The sequence below is a fragment of the Eumetopias jubatus genome, unplaced genomic scaffold (genome assembly GCF_037043125.1).
Source record: "Eumetopias jubatus isolate StellerSeaLion01/CBP00866 unplaced genomic scaffold, mEumJub1_p1.0 scaffold_1, whole genome shotgun sequence".
Classification (NCBI taxonomy): domain Eukaryota; kingdom Metazoa; phylum Chordata; class Mammalia; order Carnivora; family Otariidae; genus Eumetopias; species Eumetopias jubatus.
In genome coordinates, this window is record NW_028274807.1 from 211,685,801 (window position 1) to 211,706,720 (window position 20,920).

Here is a 20,920-nt window from a genome sequence, read left to right on the forward strand (position 1 = left end):
CATTAGAAACACAACAGGTCTGTTACCTCTTTTGACTACCATGTAGCACTTCTAGTTAAGGAAGACCCTATGCCTCCCTCTTTCAGATACCACCTGCCAGGTGGATTCTTCCAAGAAAGAGGAAAAAGCATATGGATTACATAAATAAGAAGGGGGAAAATCACAAATCATTAAAATAAAATACAAAGCATGTGTGAGAGTGTATGCTTATATGTTCATGCCCACAAGTGGGGATGTGTTATATTAAAAACCAGAGGAGTTAATTGCAAAAAAAAAAAAGATAAAAAATATTTGAAGCTTCTATAAATCAAATCGTCCTAAAAATTGAAAGGCAAGTTTAAGATGTGAAAATAAATGTTTACATCTTCTATAATAGAAAAAGTTTTAGTATTATTAATGTCTATAGAATGCTGATTAATTAAAAGGAAAACAGAATCATGGAGGAGCAATTTAGCCTAGGAAGGTGGGTAGAAAAGACTTCTGTGAAATATGAATATTTGAGCTGCTAGAGGAAGAATGGGTAATTGTTAATTAAGAGAAATAAGGAAAAGGAACACATTTTGGGCAGAAAGAACAGAATTTGCAGTTTTCCCATGGTTGGGTGAGCTTGGTAATGGAAGGGATTTGAGAGGCCAGTGAGATGGAGAGCAGAAAGTGAGGTTCAGGAGGGACAGAGTATGTGAGGAGCACATGTGGAGCACCCTGTACTATTCCTTAATGTAACTATCATGTTAGTAATTATATATATATATTTGTGGGTCAGAAATGGAGACTGTTTTTGCTCACCATTGTCTTTCCAGGGACTTACATAGTGTCTGTGCATAGTAGTTGTTCAACATATGCAAATGTTAGATGTATAATAAAGATTGAGACCAAAAGCGTCAACTATAATGCAAAAAAGGAATCTTCAAACTCATCATATACCCGAATGTGAACACAAAATAGAATAGTAAGGTTAAATGCAATGCATTCATACCTATTTAAAAGAGTAATATACCATGAAAAAGTCATACCTATTCTAGGAATGGAAAGATGATTTAATGCTAGGAGGTTTGCAAAAACATTTCATCACAAATATAGGGAAATGAAGAGGAATCATAATCCTAATCACAATAGAAAATGGATTTGAGAAAATGTAGCAGCCATTCCTGTGGTTAGCTGTCAGGATAGAGCCTCTCATCAAGGAGGAGACTAAGAACAATTTCTTAACCCAATAAAGAATAGCTGTTGAAAACTGCAGCCAACAGGGTACTCTACATTAAAACACTAAAATATTTGTGTTCAATTCATGAAAAGGCCAAGCAGTCCATTCCAACTTCAATCATTCAACATTCTCATGAACATTTAAAGAGAGTGATAAGAAAAGGAAATTAGCCAAAAGCCAGAAATAATGACATCATTTGTAGATATATAGTGGACACTAAAGGAAAACAAAATAATACAGAACTATTAAGTGCTATCAGTAAGTCATATCTGCCAGCAAAAACAGGGAATATAATAGAAAAATTCAATCACACGAGGAACAAAATAGTTAATACCTTGTGCTTAATAGATCTTCAGTGAGTAGTTAATGAAGAAATGATGGGACAGGCAATTGAACAGGAGCTTACAATTCATGGGAAAGAGTAGAGAAGAGGAGGAGACACACTGGAAAACAACTCTTACTGGAGAGAGGCTCTAAATTCTGAAAGAGAGAGATAAGGAAGCTTAGCAAGAGCTGGAAAAGACTGACTTAAGTAGCAAGTAAAGCCCCTTTGAACTACAGAGACTTCAGCTTTGCTGACTAACTAAATATGGGACTATTTCATTATTTTACAAATAAAGCCCGGTGCCCACTCTCTCACCCCTTTCCCTCATATTCCTCCAGTCTTGACTGGGAAGCAATGATCCTACCATCTCTGAGGGTTATCACTGAAGCTTTCTCTTCTCTGCAGTCTGTCCTGGAGAAGCCCATTTGGGTTTTCCCCTAGGCTGGCAACAGAGAATTATAGGAAGGAGCAGCAGAGATCTGTTATTATCATCTCAAAGTTGAGTTCTTAGAGCTCCTCATTAAATAAATTGTTCTACTGATGTTCCTGTCTCTGAACAATTCAGTTCCCTGGGATAGAAAGATGAAAGAATGGAAAAATTTCAGACAATGCTATGTCTGTGTAGACAACAATGGGCCAAGATGAAAGTAATTTCTTCAAGGAGAAATTCTTCTCTCTTTGGTTTGACTTAAATGACAAGGTATCCCCTAAGGAACATTTAATTCCTACAAGAGCCAAAACCAGGAGTGAACGTTCCATGATGTTCATCCCTTGAAAAATCTTTGAAGATTTCAAAGATCACTTGGTGTCTGCAGTGTCATGGAGCAAAGAGGTTCTTTCTGAAGAAAAGCAGAGTGGTTAATAGTTTTGGTTCTGTTGGAAGGACTAACCAAGTGAAGACTGAAAATATCCCTTGACATTTGCTGGTGACATGGAAGCCTTTGTTGATATTAGGGAGGGCTCCATTTTTTACCTCTAAAGTGAGGGGTAGGGGCATAACCAATCCAGGTAGAGTGGGTTGATGGGTGAGTATGGAGGAAATAGAGGTGCCAATATATACCACCTATAAAGTTTGTCAGAGAAGGTGAGGATAGAGGTAGAACATTGCATAAAGAAATCATGGAGTGTGGTTAGGTAACAAAATTTTTGTTTAATGGAAAATAATGGAACATGTTTGATTTCCAAGAGTGTGATCATATTTACTGCAGGCATTTAAATACACAACACATACTGACTACACAATTCACAGGATGCATGTACATCTAAGTCAATGACAGTCATAATATGCTGTATTGCCAATGTATAGGATTCATGGGTCCAGAAATCAAGGCTTGTTAATAGAAGTAGCCCTGTCTAACATCATGCACAGTGAGCCAATTGGGCAGTATTTGCTTCAGGTCTCCTCAACTCTAGCCTCAGCAGCTTTAGAGGTCTTGACACCTACAAGGCTAGCACTTCCAGAGACATGGAAAAAGTCCCATTGAACTTCAAGCTATGCACTTGCCTGGCACTTGAGGTCCCTTATGGCAGAAAAAGGAGTCACCATCTTGGCAGAGTTAATTGACTGTGGTCATGAATGTCATTGTTTGAGCATGGCATTGGGCACGCACTGGTACCCTACTGTGTTCAGTCCATGGATGGGAGCAACCAGCAGCATCTTCAGAGCAAAGAGTGGTGGGTACGGATGGCTGTCAGGCATTTATGCTCCCACAGCAAGAGATTTGAGTGGTGTGACCTTGGGTAAGTGAATCAGCTTCCTTTAGCTGAGGGCAATTCTCATAGAGGGAAAAGGCTGAGAGCTGTGAGAAGCCTGCACTCCCTGAATCTGGGGAATAAGCCCATAATTCTGAAAGGAGAAGTTGGCAACCCAACCCCAGTTTACTGTCCACCCGATCACCATTTGGATAGTGACCTGCAGCAATGTGCAGTGTCCCGGAGAGTTTATTTGTGATGCATGAGTGTCAAGAGTTGGGAAGAACTGTCTTTAGGAAGTGGGAGCCACACTGAGAAATTAAGGATCTTGAGTAAGGCTGAGCCAAGCATAATGTTGTCTTTCTGACCTGCTCCTCTGTAACCCAATTCTCTCCCACTAAAGCCATTAAAACAAAACATGAGATCAACCCATGCCACTGCCAAGGGGAAATTATTTGTAGGGTATTTCACAGGCACATCAAACTGAATCTTTCCAACAACAAACTCAATTTTTTCCCTCCCTCTCTCCTTCCTTCTGTAATAGGTGGTGCTTGGGTTGCTCAGTTGGTTAAGCAGTTAAGTGTCTGCCTTGGCTCAGGTCAAGATCCCAGGGAGACTGCTTCTCTCTCCACTTCTGCCCCTTCCTCCCCACTTATGCTTTCTCTCTTAAATAAATAAATAAATAAATAAATAAAATCTTTTAAAAAATAAAAAAATATAGGGATGAGATAGGTGTTTTGCATGGTCTATCTTTTCAAAACTTTTTAAAAATAAACTTTCAAAACTTTTGAATTTGAACCCTGAACCTATTCAAATGAGAAATAATTATTTTAAAGTAGGATAATAAGACCCAAATTACTAATATCACAAAATTACTATAGAGAAAACCTGGAGTAGATGCAATTTGTGAAGAAAAAATATGGAAGCCTTATTTTTTTTTTAAAGATTTTTTTGTTTATTTGACGAAGAGAGAGAGATAACGAGAGCAGGAACACAAGGGGGGAGTGGGAGAGGGAGAAGCAGGCTTCCCACTGAGCAGGGAGCCTGATGCGGGGCTTGATCCCAGGACCCTAGGATCATGACCTGAGCTGAAGGCAGATGCTTAATGACTGAGCCACCCAGGCGCCCCTGGAAGCCTTATTTAAAACAATTTTAATAAACAGGAAAGTTGACAAATTGGAGTGTATAGAGAGAATATTGGTTATTTGGGAAGTTGTATCATAAAATGGTTGGATTATACAAAATCTTTTTTTTTAAGATTTTATTTATTTATTTGACAGAGAGACAGCGAGAGCAGGAACACAAGCAGGGGAAGCGGGACAGGGAGAAGCAAGCTTCCCATGGAGCAGGGAGCCTGATGTGGGACTCGATCCCAGGACCCTGGGATCATGACCTGAGCCAAAGGCAGCCGCTTAATGACTGAGCCACCCAGGCACCTGGATTATACAAATTCTTTCATCTACTTGAAGAACAATGTCATAGTCAGTTTGGGCTGCTATAACAAAATATCGTAAACTGGGTGGCTTTAACAACAAAATATATTCCTCACAGTTCTGGAGGCTAGAAGTCTGAGAGTAAAGCACCAGCACAATCAAGTTCTGGTGAAAGCCTTTTTCTGGGTTGCATGTGGCTGACCTCTCATTGTGTCCACACAAGGCAGAGAGAAGAGGTAAGTTCTCTTGTGACTCTCATAAGAATATTAATTCCATTCATGAGGGCTTTATCTTTATGACCATCTAATCCTAATTACCTTCCAAGGCTCCACCTCTTAATATCATCACTTTGGGGGTTAGGGTTTCAACATATGAATTTTGAGGGGACAGAAACTTTCAATCCATAGCAAGTACTAATGGGGAAATGAGCTTCCATTGAGGATGTGAAAGACTGCTATAAAGATTAATGGCATAATTTCATTCTTTTTTTATGGCCAATATTCCATTGTATTTATAGAGCACATCTTCCTTGTCCATTCATCTATTGATGGACACTTGGGTTACTTCCATATCTTGGCTATTGTAGATAAATCTGCAATAAACATAAGGGTGCACATATCTTTTCGAATTAGTGTTTTTGTATTCTTTGGGTAAATACCCAGTAGTGGAATCATACTGAATCATATGGTAATTCTATTACTGAGCCATAAAAAATAATGAAATATTGCCATTTAGAACAACATGGATGGATCTAGAGGGTATAATGCTGCATGAAATAAGTCAGACAGAGAAAGACAAGCACCATAAAATTTCACTCATATGTGGAACTTAAGGAACAAAACAAAGAAAAAAAAGGAGGGGCACCTGGGTGGCTTAGTTGGTTAAGTGTTTGCCTTCAACTCAGGTCATGATCTCAGGGTCCTGGGATCGAGCCCCACATCGGGCTCCTTGCTCAGCGGGAAGCCTGCTTCTCCCTCTCCCTCTGCTTGCTGCTCCCCCGCTTGTGCTCTCTCTCTGTCAAATAAATAAATAAAATATTTTCAAAAAAGAAAAAAGACTCTTAAATATAGATAACAAACTGGTGGTTGCCAGAGGGGAGATAGGTGGGGGATGGGCCAAATAGGTGAAGGGGATTAAGAGTACAGTCATCATGATGACCACTGAGTCATGTATAGAATTGTTGAACCATTGTATTATACACCTGAGATTAATATAACACTGTATGTTAATTATGCTGGAATTTAAAAAAAACTAAAAAAATTTTTAAATGAGAAAAAGAAAGATTAGTGGCACATTTGTTCCCAGAGAGAACTATAGTCTAGTTTAAGTTCTATAATGTACTTGCAGAATGATTCATTTATCATCCCCCAAACAGTCCTTGGTATCATTGGATCCATTACTGGGAATTCAGTCTTACTCAAGGAAATCCATCCTCTCATTTAAAAAACTTATGAAGTGGGCGTCTGGGTGGCTCCACTGGTTAAGCGACTGCCTTCGGCTCAGGTCATGATCCTGGAGTCCCAGGATCGAGTCCCGTGTAGGGGCTCCCTGCTCAGCAGGGAGTCTGCTTCTCCCTCTGACCCGCCCCTGTCTCATGCTCTCTATCTCATTCTCTCTCTCAAATAAATAAATAAAATCTTTTAAAAAATAAATAAAAAATAAAAAACTTATGAAGTGAAATGAATGACACGAAGTTCTTTCCTACCTCTATGAGTTTGTGGTTAAAACCTCTTAGTTCACATTTATTTCAAAAAGGTGGTTCAAATTTGGTGTGGTACAGCTCACTGTGTATTGTCAGACCAAAGTTGGCTAAATATAGATCATACAATGACTGTGGTGGGTAGGAGGTGGCAGATGGCCACAAACTGATCATAGGTGGTTAGGGTCTGGAGGAAAATGTCCAAATACCCAAGCACTGTGAAAAAATACATCTGGGTGATGCAGCCTGCATAGGTAATGGCTTTGTTCTCTGAATGTTCACCAGCATTTTTGGGACCATGGTGGAATTGAAACAAATATCAGAAGAAGACAGGTGGAACAGGATGAAGTACATGGGTGTGTGGGGGTCATAGAGCTGATGGCCAGAATGATAAGTAGGTTTCCAAGCATGGTGACCAGGTACATGGACAAGAATAGTCTGAAGAGGAGAGTCCCAAGAAGAGACTTCTGAGACACCTGTTTGTTTTCCTGCATCCATGTAGCTGATAATTCTGCCAGGAAACAGGCAAAGCAATGCTAATTAAAACAAACAAACAGGAAGGGTACCTGGCTGGCTCAGTTAGTAGAGCATACAACTCTTTTTTTTTTTTTAAGATTCTTATTTATTTATATGAGAGAGAGAGAGAGAGAGAGAGCAAAAGCAGAGGGAGCAGCAGAGGGAGAGGGAAAAGCAGGCTCCCTGCTGATCAGGGAACCCAATTTGGGGCTCGATCCCAGGACCCTACGATCATGACCTGGACCAAAGTCAAGACGCTCAACCTACTGAGCCACCCAGGCACCCCGACCATGCAACCCTTGGTCTCTGGGTTGTGAGTTCAAGCCCAACGCTGGGCATGGAGCCTGCTTTAAAATAACAACAACAACAACAACAACAAAACAAATAGGAGCTCCCAAATATAAAAATATTCTTATGATGTTAATGCCCAAAGAAAACAAAATCAAACATTCTCACTAGCAATCTAATATTCATTCATCAAGTAGGATTACAGATGCCATTATCTTGTACAGGTATCATTATGGGGATAATCCAGTCCCTCCTTCTGATCTTTATCACAAACTAGCCATTGCTTTCAGATCTATCCCAATATACCATCAACCTCTGGATGTCCAGCTCAGAATCGGTCCATTTGAAGTACAGCACATCAATGGTTTGAACATTCTTCTGAAATTTGTCTTTTGGATAATTCTGCTTTACCCCACATTTCTTTCATATTGTAGCAGATCTGTGCATGTTGGTGGTGCTCAGGCCCCACTTTGCTCTGTGGTCCTACCCCCTGACAATAGCTGATCAGATCAGAGAGCAGTGTCTGGTCCAACCTGGCCAGTTTCTTCCCCGAAAATTTGGAAATGAAACTCAGATTTTGGTTAATAATTGGAGGGGGTGGAGTTGACAGGATACATGAATCATCAAATTTACAAATAAGAGAAGCATGTCTGCTATCATCATCATCATTATTTAATTCACTCTAGAGTCTAAAATCCCCTTCAAGGTCACAAATCTAAAATCTCTAGGGATTTTCCGGGCGCCTGGGTGGCTCAGTCGTTAAGCGTCTGCCTTCGGCTCAAGTCATGGTCCCGGCGTCCTGGGATCGAGCCCCGCATCGGGCTTCCCTGTTCGGCGGGAACCCTGCTTCTCCCTCTCCCCCTTCACCTGTTTGTGTTCCCTCTCTTGCTGCGTCTCTCTCAAATAAGCAAATTTTAAAAAATCTTAAAAAAAATAAAAAAAAATAGATGAAATCTCTAGGGATTTTCAACTAGACTCTTTTAGCCACTATGTTCTTGTTCCTGGAGTTGCTGCTAGCAAAATGTCACATGTACACGTTAGACACTCCTCTTTCCTTTGGGAGCCCAAATGGATCACCCAGATTACATTGGGGAAGAAGAACATGGTTGTACTGATGGTTGGTACACTCCAGAAATAGTGTTTGTTATGGAATCCAAGCAACCCTGGGGTCAACAGGACAATGAAATTACCCTTATTGTCCCGGTCAGTGAGCCGGGAGCACAGGGACAGACAAGAAACATCTATCCTTTCAGGGACATCCAAGGTTGAAATCTCAAGGATCCTAATTAAATAAATGTTCCTTTTGTTAAAAGATTTTATTTTTAAGCAATCTCTGCACCCAATGTGGGGCTTGAACATATAACCCAGAGATCAAGAATCTCATGCTCCACCGACTGAGCCAGCCAGGTGCCCCTTGTTATTTTATTTCTAAACAGGTTAGCTAGTTGGGAGAGAGAAAACCATAATAAAATGGAAACTGTGCTTGACAATTCTATTCCAATGTGAGAAATTTGAAGGTGATCATGTTTTTCCTCACAGTAGGAGTTCTTCTCTCCTTAGGTATGATCTCATAGTTCAGGATTCCCTCTAAAAAATATCCCATTGGAGTCTGAGCTACATGTTCTTTGCCAATCAAAATACTTTATTTATTTTTTTAAAGATTTTATTTATTTATTTGAGAGAGAGAGAATGAGAGACAGAGAGCACGAGAGGGAAGAGGGTCAGAGGGAGAAGCAGGCTCCCTGCTGAGCAGGGAGCCTGATGTGGGACTCAATCCTGGGACTCCAGGACCATGACCTGAGCTTAAGGCAGTCGCTTAACCAACTGAGCCACACAGGCGTCCACCAATCAAAATACTTTAAATAGCAATTGTAAAAGGCCTGCTAAGTGTCTGATGGTACCCTGAGTCAAAGACTTGCCCTATCAAGTATGAATATAAAAACACTTAACGGTGTCAGTAAAACCTACTAACAAAACCAATGGTAAACCCCATAGTCTTTATCATTATTCATTTAATATGAACAGCACCCCCTGACATGTGTTATCGTTTTTATTTTATTTTTTTTAAAGATTTTATTTATTTATTTGAGAGAGAGACACAGAGAGAGAGGGAACACAAGCAGGGGAGTGGAGAGGGAGAAGCAGGCTTCCCGTGGAGCAGAGAGCCTGACACGTGGCTCCATCCCAGGACCCTGGGATCATGACCTGAGCCGAAGGCAGACGCTGAACGACGGAGCCACCCAGGTGCCCCTGTCATTTTTATTTTAGAGATGAGTAACAGAAGTAGAGAGAAGCTGACCAACTTGCAAATGGCAGAGCTGGAACTGGACCAGATGCCTGACCTCAGAATAGGTAGAAAATGTGGTTTGAGAATTTGAAAATTAAAAGGTGCCTTTTTTAAGTCAGTGGGAAAGGAAGGACTAGTGTAAAGTGTGAGAACAAAGTTGTTTTTCATTTGGAAAGAGTAGATCCCTACATCCCACTGAACAAAAATACATCATTGATAGAGTAAATTTTAAAAATAAAAATATAAATTTGAAGTATAGGAAAGAACTGTTGAAAAATTTGTTACAATACATAGACAAAAATATTAACAATATGATACAAAAATCACAATCCATATCATGTCATATCAGAGATATCATGTACCATACTGAGAGGAGATTGTGAATTATGACACTAAAGGAATGGGATTTTATATGTTAAAAACCCCATTCGAATTACTATTTTGGGAACTAGACTAATATTCTTAAGTGGTCCAGTTAGACAATGCGATATCTCCTACAGTCCTTTAAGTGGTTAGTGCCAGTCTTAAGTTACACAGGCTACTGTAAAAAGGACTACTTCTTCAGAGGAACTTACCTTCCATTTAAAGAGCATTTCTGGGGGCGCCTGGGTGGCTCAGTCAGTTAAGTGTCTGACTCTTGATTTCAGTTCAGGTCATGATTTTGGGTTGTGAGATTGAGTCCCTCATTGGGCTAATGTGCTAGGCATGGAGCCTGCTTGAGGTTGTCTCCTTCTCTCTCCCTCTGTCCCTCCCCCCACTCTCTCTAAAAAAAGAGAGAGAGAGAGAGCATTTCTGGTACAATCATAAATTAATTCTCCTCTTTCAAGGATGTAGGCCATGTATAAATTAACATGTATGTACATGTGTATATCTATGTGTGTATAAGTATTAATGTGAAATTGAATTAAAGTTCTCAAAAAAGAGTGGAAGGATCACAAAGGAATGAAAAAGGAGATCTTAGGCTTACTCTTAGCATGACAGTAAAAATCATTAGAGTAGAAAAATTCTCCAATTTGGATTTCCAGCTTTGGGATATGTAACAGTCAGAGTCAGTTAGGCTCTGTTGTTGAAAACAGCAATAGTGTGTGTAACAGAACTGAAATGTTACTGATTTAATGAAACAAAATCTTATTTCTTTCTCTTGAAAAGTATCTACCAACCTGGGCAACCATCCAGGACAGTCCTCCACATATTGATCAGCTTTCTAAACTCTTTGGATCTTGTGATGCCTTCATTCCTCAGTAGCCGTATCAAGGGAAGAGTGAACATGACGAATAATATACCAGCTCTTCAACTGTTTTAGTCTAGAAGGGACCCATCACTTCCACTCATATTTTATCGGACACATCAAAACATATTATTACCACCTTTAACTTCAAGGGAGAAAGAAAATACCATTCTTTTGGGTATCCAATAGGAGAGGATAACCAGAAATATTGTCAACCAAGCAGTAAAATACCCGATTCAAATTGTACACATTGAAATCCATATGAAAATCTGGGCAGCTTGTTATTAGAATATGGGCTCAGGGTCTGAGTTCTGGATTTGAATCCTGGTTTTGCCACTTGGTCCCTCTGAAACTTTGGGGAAGATTTTTAAGCTCTTAGATTCTCAATTTCCTTACCTCTAAAATGGAGACAGTAATCCTTCCCATTGAGGAAGATTACATAAGATAGTGGAGAGAAGTTAGCATAGGCTTACTATGTAATAATAAGTACTAAAACACTGACTGTATTTTAATCATATTTTATCCAGTAAAAAAAACCCCAAACACTGTTGGTAATACATGCACGTGAACAACACAAATCTATAACAAAACACATAGAAATAAGTTAAGGTGAACAATCAATAGTTTAAGCATTCTCCACCAACATTTGAGATAACAAGGCTAAAGTAAATGCTCCAAATCCAAGTTAGAACTCACCAGTGAGAGAGTAAGAAAGATCAAGGACATACTTTTTGGACAACAGATAGGGCAGAAAGATCATCAGATAAATTATGTGGAAGTCAGTTGTTTAAAAGTGTGTAAAAACTAGGGGAGTGCAGTCATAGATCCTTCAGGATTAGGTGAAAGAGGGTTTACAAGATTCAAGAGTAAACTTTAGAATCAAAATTTTTGCCCTTGGGATCCATAAAACTTTCTTAATCCTGGGGCCAAGAGATCCATCACAGATGAGAGGTTGCTCTACTGAGAAGCCTTCCCAGAGCCCCTTTCACATCCTTGTTCCTCAGGCTGTAGATGAAGGGGTTCAGCATGGGGGTGACCACAGTGTACATCACCGAAGCCACTGAGACCTTCTGGGGGGAGTGAGTTACTGCAGAAGTGAAGTAGACCCCAACACCTGTTCCATAAAATAAAGAAACCACTGAGAGGTGAGACCCACAGGTGGAAAATGCTTTTTGCTTTCCCCCCGATGAAGACATCTTCCTTATGGATGAAGCAATCTGTGAGTAGGAGAAAAGGATCCCAATAACGGGAAAAACACCCAGCACACAAGTCATAAAGTATATCAATGAGTTGTTCAGGAAGATATCAGAGCAGGCCAACTTGAGAATCTGGGTCAGTTCACAGAAGAAATGTGGAATTTCAAGATCTCGGCGAAAGCTCAGATGCATCATCAGAAGGATGTGAAGAAGAGATGTCATGACACCAACGAACCAGGTCACAAAAACCAGCAGGCCACAGAGGCATGGGTTCATGATGACCGTGTAGTGCAGGGGGTGGCAGATGGCCACAAACCGGTCATAGGCCATTATAGTCAGGAGTAGAGTGTCCAGGATAGGAAAAAACATGGAAAAATAGACCTGCGTGAGGCAGTCCATATAGGAGATGGCTTTGTTCTCTGTGTGGATGTTCACCAGCATCTTGGGCACTATGGTGGTGCTGAAACAGATGTCAACCAAGGACAGGTTGGAGAGGAAGAAGTACATGGGGGTGTGGAGGTGGGGGTCAGAGCAGATGGCCAGGATGATGAGCAGGTTCCCGAGCACGGTGACCAGGAACATGGACAGGAACAGCCCAAATATGAAGGGCTGTAGTTCTGGATCCTCAGAGATCCCAAGGAGGATGAACTCTAAAACTTCTGTTCGGTTTCCTGCTTCCATGTACCTGATATATCTATGAAGGAAGAGACAAGAGCAACATGGATTAGCAGCAAACTGGCACCCTCCATGTAACAAAAATATTGACCATGCTTTTCACTCAAGTTATTTGTGAAGTCAGTCATTGTGTCTAAGTGTTGGGTCTCCTTTCACTTATAAATGAAATCTGAAAAAATGGAGTCTCTTATGCCAACCACCCATCTTAAGCAAAATAAGTCAGCCAGAGAAGGACAAATACCATATGATTTCACTTGTATGTGGAATTTAAGAAACAAAACAAACAATCATAGTGGAAAAAGAGAGGAAAACCAGGGCGCCTGGGTGGCTCAGTCGGTTAAGCATCTGCATTTGGCTCAGGTCATGATCCCAGAGTCCTGGGATTGAGCCCTGCATTGGGCTCCCTACTCAGCAGGGAGCCTGCTTCTCCCTCTCTCTCTGCCGCTCCCCCTGCTTTTGCTCTCTCTCTCTGTCAAATAAATAAACAAAATCTTAAAAAAAAAGAAGTGTTGAATCACTAAATTATACAGCTGAAACTAATATTACACTGTATGTTAACTAACTGGAATTTAAATAAAAACTAAAAAAAGAGAGTCTCTGACTCTCTCTTTTAAATAAAGATTTTATTTATTTATTTGACAGAGAGAGACACAGCAAGAGAGGGAACACAAGCAGGGGGAAGTGGGAGAGGGAGAAGCAGGCTTCCCGTGAGCAAGGAGCCCGATGTGGGGCTCGATCCCAGGACCCTGGGATCATGACCTGAGCCGAAGGCAGAAGCTTAACGACTGAGCCACCTAGGCGCCCCTCCCTCTCTGTTTTTATCCTAATCACCTATCTTAAGCATCCATTTTATAACAGTCCTGTTGGATGGTCATGGAGCTTCAAAATGGGACACATCAGCATCATGTACCTCCTGGTAGGAGGCACTGGAAAAGACCCAATGTTACTTCTGTGAGATTCCTGCCAAAGATGCAGGACTTCAATCTAAAGACTAGGGAGCATCAGACAAACTCAAAATGAGGGGCATTCTACACAATTTCTGACCTGTGCCCCTTCAAAATGCCAATGTCATCATATACAGAGAGACTAGGAACTGTTCCAGAGGAAAGGAAGCTTAAGAGACATGTCAACTGAATGAAATCCATGAGCCTGGATCTTCTTTTGCTATAGATGACATTGTTAGGATAAATGTCAAAATAGGAATGAGTTCTGTAATTTTGATAGTAGTATTATATCAATGTTACTATCTTGATTTTGATCATCGTGCTGTGGTTATATGAGGAAAATGTCCTTGTTTTTAGGGAATACCAAAGAGTTAGAGGTAGACAGGTACCATATTTGCAGTGTAACTTACTTGCAAATGGTTCTGAAAACACACACGAAGAAAAGGAAGAGAGAAAAGTAGATGAAGACAAAAGTAAAAATGGTAAAATTTAACATCTGGGGGATCTGGTAAAGGATATACATAGGAGCTATTTATATTGTTCTTCCAACTTTTCTGTAAATCTGAAATGAGGTCAAGATTAAAAGTTAAACATTAGCATTTTCACAATTGTGTGAAAAGAAGTCAAAAAAAAAGAAAAGAAGAAAATCTATCCATGGATGGATAGATTGTTGTCAGGAAAGAGTCAAACTTCTAAGAACACTGCAGGTGAGGTGACCACTCACAGATTTAGAGCCTACATTCACGCTCCCCTAGAAAACTCAGCCAGAGGAATTAGTCTAAAGTGGTCCTGGATGAATTGTATTCTAGGTGTCAGGCAGAAGCAAACACAAATCTCTGGAAGGGGTTTTCATCTGAGGATATCTGCCTCAGTGTCCACAAGGGAGACTGGTCTGAGGTTTTTCTTTCTTTTAACATCCTTTCCATACTTGCCTGCATATTCTGGTTCCTTCTGACTTCCCAGTCTTATTAAGGACTACACCAGTCTTTCTTTCTTTCTTTCTTTTTTTTTTAAGATTTTATTTGACAGAGAGACACAGCAAGAGAGGGAACACAAGCAGGGGGAGTGGGAGAGAGAGAAGCAGGCTTCCTGATCAGCAGGGAGCCCGATGCGGGGCTGGATCCCAGGACCCTGGGATCGTGACCTGAGTTGAAGGCAGACGCTTAACTACTGAGCCACCCGGGCGCCCCTACACCAACCTTTCACTTTCGAAGTACCAACACTTTGGCCTTCATAGGAATTCTAAACATGCTGTGATTCTTCCCCCAGCCATGCCTCATGAAGTACTGCCTTCCCTGCTGGGGCTCTTGCATGCCTTTGTCTTCTCCGTGATCATTCCTGTCCTTAATTCTCAGGTGAAACATCACTTCTTCAGAGGAGCCTTTCCTGAGCCCTCGCTGCCCACCAAGTGTAGTCCTCTGATCCATGCCTTTATAGTCTCCTGCATTTTTCTTCATTGCCGAATCCTATCTATATATACACATTTACTTATGGAATTATTTGATTAATATCTGTCCCTCTTACCACTGAATCATAAAACATACAAGTTCAGATCACAAGTTACAAAATTTACTTTTCCTCATATCTCCCATGCTTTGTATTCGAAGAGCATGGAAAGTGGAATAAAGACTGAAACCAAAAATGATCACATATATTACAGACCAGAAATCTACAAGTTGATCTCACATTGACTATAGAAGCAACAAACTGAACAAGGAGTAAAATGTAGCATGAATCAATCAATGCAGAAAATAACACAGCTTCAGAACAAATCAAAATACATTTAAGAAAATCTAAAAGTTACCGATGGGAAGGGAACAGAGTAAAATTTTAGTTACATGGAATCGAAGGATACTGCCAAAAGGTGATAAAGAATAGCTATGTTAAAGCAAGGGTTAATCCAAGACCCATTATTAAACCCTAAAAAACAAAACAAGGAGACAAAAAGCAGAAAGAGGTAATGATGCCTGCTATTATAATTATTTAACACTGTTTCCAATAATTAAAAAGAAATGCCATAAGACAGAAAAGTGAATGAGATATAATATTAGGAAATCAAAAGCAAATCTGGTCGCTATCAGCTGCTGATGTGATTGCTTGCTGCAATTAGAACAAATCAGTGTCATTAGCTTCTTATGGATCTGTAAACAATCATTAGGAAAGATAAGAGAGAAAGGTCTATTCACAATTGCAATGACGACATAGATAACACCTGGCATGGAGTGGGCATTCAGTACATATTTCGTGAATCATAGAGTATATACCACCTGGTAGAAACCGAGTCATGATGGCGGTGGGGTGAAGAAGGAGATATCCTACTGGACAGAGATTCTTCAATTATGCATGCATTAGAATCACCTGGAGGACTTGCTTTTAAAACCGATTTCTGACTCTTCCCCCGCTGCCCCGGGTTTCTGTCAGCAGGTCTTGGGCAGGGACTGAGAATATATTTTTCTAACAAGCTCCCAGGAGATACGGTGGTGGCTGCTCCAGAAACTACTAGTTGAGAACTACTCCACTAGAGACACACAAGGAAGTTGTGAGCAGGTGGGTTAGAAAAGTCCGCTTGAGGGAGTGCCAATGCCAGTGACACTGCGGAAGTCACTAGTTTCCGGAATGAGGGCCCATTAGAGCTGGGGGTGACAGAAAATAGTAGCAATGGAATCCAAAAAGGCACAACCAGGGAAATAAATTCCAGAAGCTAAAAAAAAAAAAAGGGTCATGAGTCATTATCAATCCTATAACCTCCTTCCCTCAACTGATTTTTAGTCCTCCATTTCATACCCAGTACTCACTAGGACGGTGTGACTCAATTGCCTGCCATTGCATAAAGAAATGTTTGTGTAACCTCTTTCTCCTCTCTTGGATGCTGATGACAGACTCTATACCAGAGAATGGCAGGGAGACAGAACCTGTCACCAAGTCATGTCCCTGAGAGGCCCAGGTGTGTTCTCCTCCTAGTCAGGTGTCACTGAACTATGGGTGAGGATGCTAGGGAAGTATTTATGGTTTCTCCAGTCCCTGTGGGGATGATTTCTCATGCTCCTCATTAAATAAATTGTTCCTCTGATCTTCTACTCTTGAGGTCATTCAGCTCCTTTGGGGTAATGAGAAAATGGCAGAATGGAACGGTGTGTGCTAATTCTGTTTCCGGGAAGGCAGCTTTGGAGCCAGATAGATCTCTCTACCCCCGTGGGCTTCTTCCTTCTTGGAAGAGCTTCATCACTATGGATTTGGCTTTGAGGGAAAGAGGTTCCCCCTCAGGAATGCACTGCTGCTGCAAAGACCCATCTCCCTGTAGCCACAGTACTTTAGGTTCTGTCTCAAAGTAACACAGAAGAAAGTGGCACCTGTCTCAGTGAATCCCTGTGACCATATTGTAACTGCATAGGCTACATGGTGTTGAACATGCTGTGTAGATAAACAAAGTCCCACTTCAAGAGAGGGAGGGTCAACCATGTAAAATGATGATACTAGGTCAAGTAATAAAGGCTGAACAATATCCTTTAGAGTTACTGACATGGAAAATAACGGAAAGAGCAATTTGGTGGAGGGGTGGGGAGGAGTCTACTTGTACTGAGACTTGGGGGTGACTTGGCAGTGAGAAAAGAGACCTCTTGAGTGCAGGAAAGTGACCTCTTCCTCTGTCGAGAATGCTCTCTACAGGGGGAGAGTAATACCATGTGTGGTTTTTTTTTTCATTTTGGATGTGAGAAAATGTTTAAATGACAAAGGAAACACTCCAGTTGATTGTAGAAAATTAAACTGATATTCCATGATTTACCATAAAAACAAGTTCTGCCATATGTTTTTAAATGAATAAATCAAGGGCACCTGGGTGGCTCAGTCGATTAAGCGTCTGACTCTTGATCTCAGCTCAGGTCTGATCTCAGGGTTGTGAGTTCAAGCCCTGCATTGGGCATGGAACCCACTTAAATTTTTTTAAGGGTGTCTGGGTGGCTCAGTAGTTAAGCGTCTGCCTTCGGCTCAGGTCGTGATCCCAGGGTCCTGGAATCGAGCCCTGCTTCGGGCTCCCTGCTCAGCGGGAGGCCTGCTTCTCCCTCTCCCACTCCCTCTGCTTGTGTTCCCTCTCTCGCTGTGTCTCTCTCTGTCAAATAAAAAAAAATTTTTTTTAATGACTAAATAATTTATCTTATAAACATTTACTCTTAATTGTAAGTGAAAGTATCATTTTTAATTTCTTGAGTAAATTAAAACTGGAGTGGTGAAATCAAAGTCAGATGTGTTATTAACACAACTTTAGTAAGTAGAAGCAATTTCCTGTCAACAAGTATGTAACTTAATGAGCATTTATAATCTCAGTGGTGTAATCTAACAGCCATTGGAACCATAACTACAAGACTCTAAATATTATACAGGAAATTTCTTCATCCCTTTTAGTAAATAGTCTTAGAGAGCAAAACACTATAGCAAGATTCAAAAAACCTATGACATGAATTCATATTTTTAGACTATGAATGGAACACATTTCTTAATAAATTTAGAAATTCTTTGAGACAAGGTGTATCCAAGCATTAATTGGACAGGGTCTCTTATACCACAAGACTCAGTTAAAGAAAAGCGTTTGCATTTTTTCAAATTTTGAATCAAATGTTCTTTGATATTCTTTAGACTGTGGGCAATTGTTCAGTGGCTTAGTTGAAATTTTCATGGTAAAAATATCCTTTTTAGTCTTTTCCTGATAGTTTCCTAACAAAATTTTGATAACTGAAAAAAATCTGTTTTATCATCCATCTAAAAATCTTTCTCTTTGTGTGTAAGATTCCAAGCCATACATATAGCTGACCAAATCAGATCTGGGGAAAAAAAGGCTTTAAAACTTCTGTTACCTGCCCATGTTCACAGCAATTTATTCACATAGTCAAAAGGTGGAAACAACCCAAGTATCCTCTGACAGATTAATAGATAAGCAAAATGTGGTGTATACATACAAGGAATATTATTCAGCCTAAAAAAGGAAGGAAATTCTGACACACACTACAACATGGATGAACGTTGAAGACATTGTGTTAAGTGAAATAGGGCACTCTTAAAAAGACAGATATTATATCACTCCGCTTATAGGAAGTTCCTAGGGTGGTCAAATTCACAGAGACAGAGAGTAGATGGTGGGAGCCAGGGGTGAAGCAGGGGGTGGGGGTGGGTCAGTGCCTCATGAGGACAGAGTCTCAGTTTGGAAAGACGAGAAAGTTCTGGAGATGGATGGTGGGTGTGGCTGCACAACAGTGTGAATGTACTTAATGCCACTGAGCTGTGCACTAAAAATGGTAACTTTTATGTTATATATAGCATATATACATACATACATACATATATATATTATATTTTACCACAATACCAACAAAACAAGTTAAAAAAAGAACTTCTGTTAGACATTGGTCACCTGATTTCAGGTTCCAAAATTAATAAATTTTTAAAAAGATTTTATTTATTTGTTTTAGAGAGAGAGCACACAGGAGTTAGGGGAGGGGCAGAGGGAATCTTCAAGCAGACTCCCCACTGATCGTGGAGCCCAATGCAGGGCTGGATCCCACGACCCTGAGATCATGACCTGAGACAAAATCAAGAGTTGGCCACTTAACCGAGTGACCCAGGCACCCCTTGTTTTGCAATAATTTCTAATCCACAGACCAAAAAAAAAAAAAAAGAAAGAAAGAAAAAGAAAAAAAAGAAATGTCCCAGATATTGCAATTAGGCTGTTCTGCTAAGGAATCTCCACAGCACCCTCTTGATGATCCTGTTCCTCTGATTGTAGATAAAAGCGTTCAGCATGAGGGTGACCATTATGTACACCACTGAGGCCACTGCATCCCTTTTGGGGGAAGAAGTTGGAATCACATTAAAAGAGGGAAGTTGGAATCACATAATGTAGCTCTTTTCAGATTGACTTTTTTTTCACTTAGTGACATGCTTTTAAAGTTCCTCCATGTCTTTTTGTGGCTTGATAGCTCATTTCTATTTAGTGCTGAATAATATTCCATTATCTGGATGTCCCACAGTTTATTTATCCATTCACCCACTGAAGGACAACTTGGTTGTTGCCAAATTTTGGCCATTATGAATAAAGATACCACAAACATCCATGCGCAGGTCTTTGTGTGGACATAAGTCCTTTCCAGTCCTTTGGGTAAATACCAAGGAGTGTAATTGCTGGATCAATGTAAGAATATGTTTAGTTTTGTAAGAAGCCACCAAACTTTCTTCCAAGGTAGCTGTACAATTTTGCATACCCACCAGCAATGAATGAGAGTTCCCTTGCTCCACATCCTGTCAGCATTTGCTGCTGTTAGTTAGTGTTAGTGATCTGGATTTTGATCATTCTAATAGGTACATAGTGGTTTCTCATTTTCATTTGCACTTTCTTGATGACATATCATGTGGAGCATCTTTTCATATGCTCATATCTTCTTTGGTGAGATGTCTGTTCAGGTCTTTGGCCCATATTTGCCCATTTTTAAATCAAGTTGTTTGTTTTCTTATTGTTGAGTTCTAAGAATTCTTTGTAGGGGCACCTGGTTGGCCCAGACAGCTGAGCAACTTACTCTTGATTTCGGCTTAGGTCATGATCTGAGGGCTGTGAGATCGAGCCCCGCACTGGGCTCCCTACTCAGCCGGGAGTTGGCTTGAGTTTCTCTCCCTCTGCCCTTCTCCCTGCTTGTGTGCTCTCTCTCTCTCAAATAAATAAATGTTTATTTATTTGAGAGAGACATAGCGAGAGAGGGCACACAAGCAGGGGGAGTGGGAGAGGGAGAAGCAGGCTTCCTGCCGAGCAGGGAGCCTGACGCTGGGCTCCATCCCAGGACCCTGGGATCACGACCTGAGTCAAAGGCAGAGGCTTAACGACTGAGCCACCCAGGCGCCCAAAACCCCAGATTCTTACAGAGAACAGGTGGTTGTCAGAGGTGTGGTGGCTGGGGGGGGGGTTGGGTAAATAGATAAGAGGGATTAAGAGGTGCAAACTTCCAGTTATAAAATAAATAAGTCCCAGAGATGAAAAGTACAGCGTAGGGAATATAGTCGATTATAATAATGTTGTATGGTGGCAGGTGGTGACTACACTTACCTTGGTGGGTATTGAGTAACATGGAATTTTGAACGACTATGTTGTACACCTGAAACTAATATAATGTTATATATTAATTAAACTTCAATTAAAAGATAATAAATACCCAGTGCTCGTTGCACTGGGTGTTTTACACAAACAATGAATCATGGAACACTACATCAAAAACTAATGATGTACTGTATGGTCACTAACAAAACATAATAAAAAAAACATAAATCACATACAATGTTTTGTAGGTATGGTTTATGATAAAGAGAAGATGTAAATCTCCAATTAGTAGCCCATATTTAAATAAAAAGCCTTGATCGTATAACAAAAATGAAATAAATGAATGCTTATGTTTAAG

General features: G+C 40.4%; 1 protein-coding gene across 1 annotated transcript; it reads right to left on the reverse strand.

The window, feature by feature from the left end:
- Positions 1-11,610: 11,610 nt before the first annotated feature.
- Positions 11,611-12,624, reverse strand: LOC114197743 (olfactory receptor 7D2). Its single transcript, XM_028088883.2, has one exon. The coding sequence runs from the start codon at positions 12,547-12,549 to the stop codon at positions 11,611-11,613; it is 939 nt and encodes a 312-aa protein (XP_027944684.1). The 5' UTR covers positions 12,550-12,624.
- Between the last annotated feature and the right edge of the window lie 8,296 nt (positions 12,625-20,920).

Coding starts and splice junctions, on each gene's coding strand:
- LOC114197743 (XM_028088883.2), bottom strand. CDS start 12,549: ATGGAAGCAGGAAACCGAACAGAAGTTTTAGAGTTCATCCTCCTTGGG.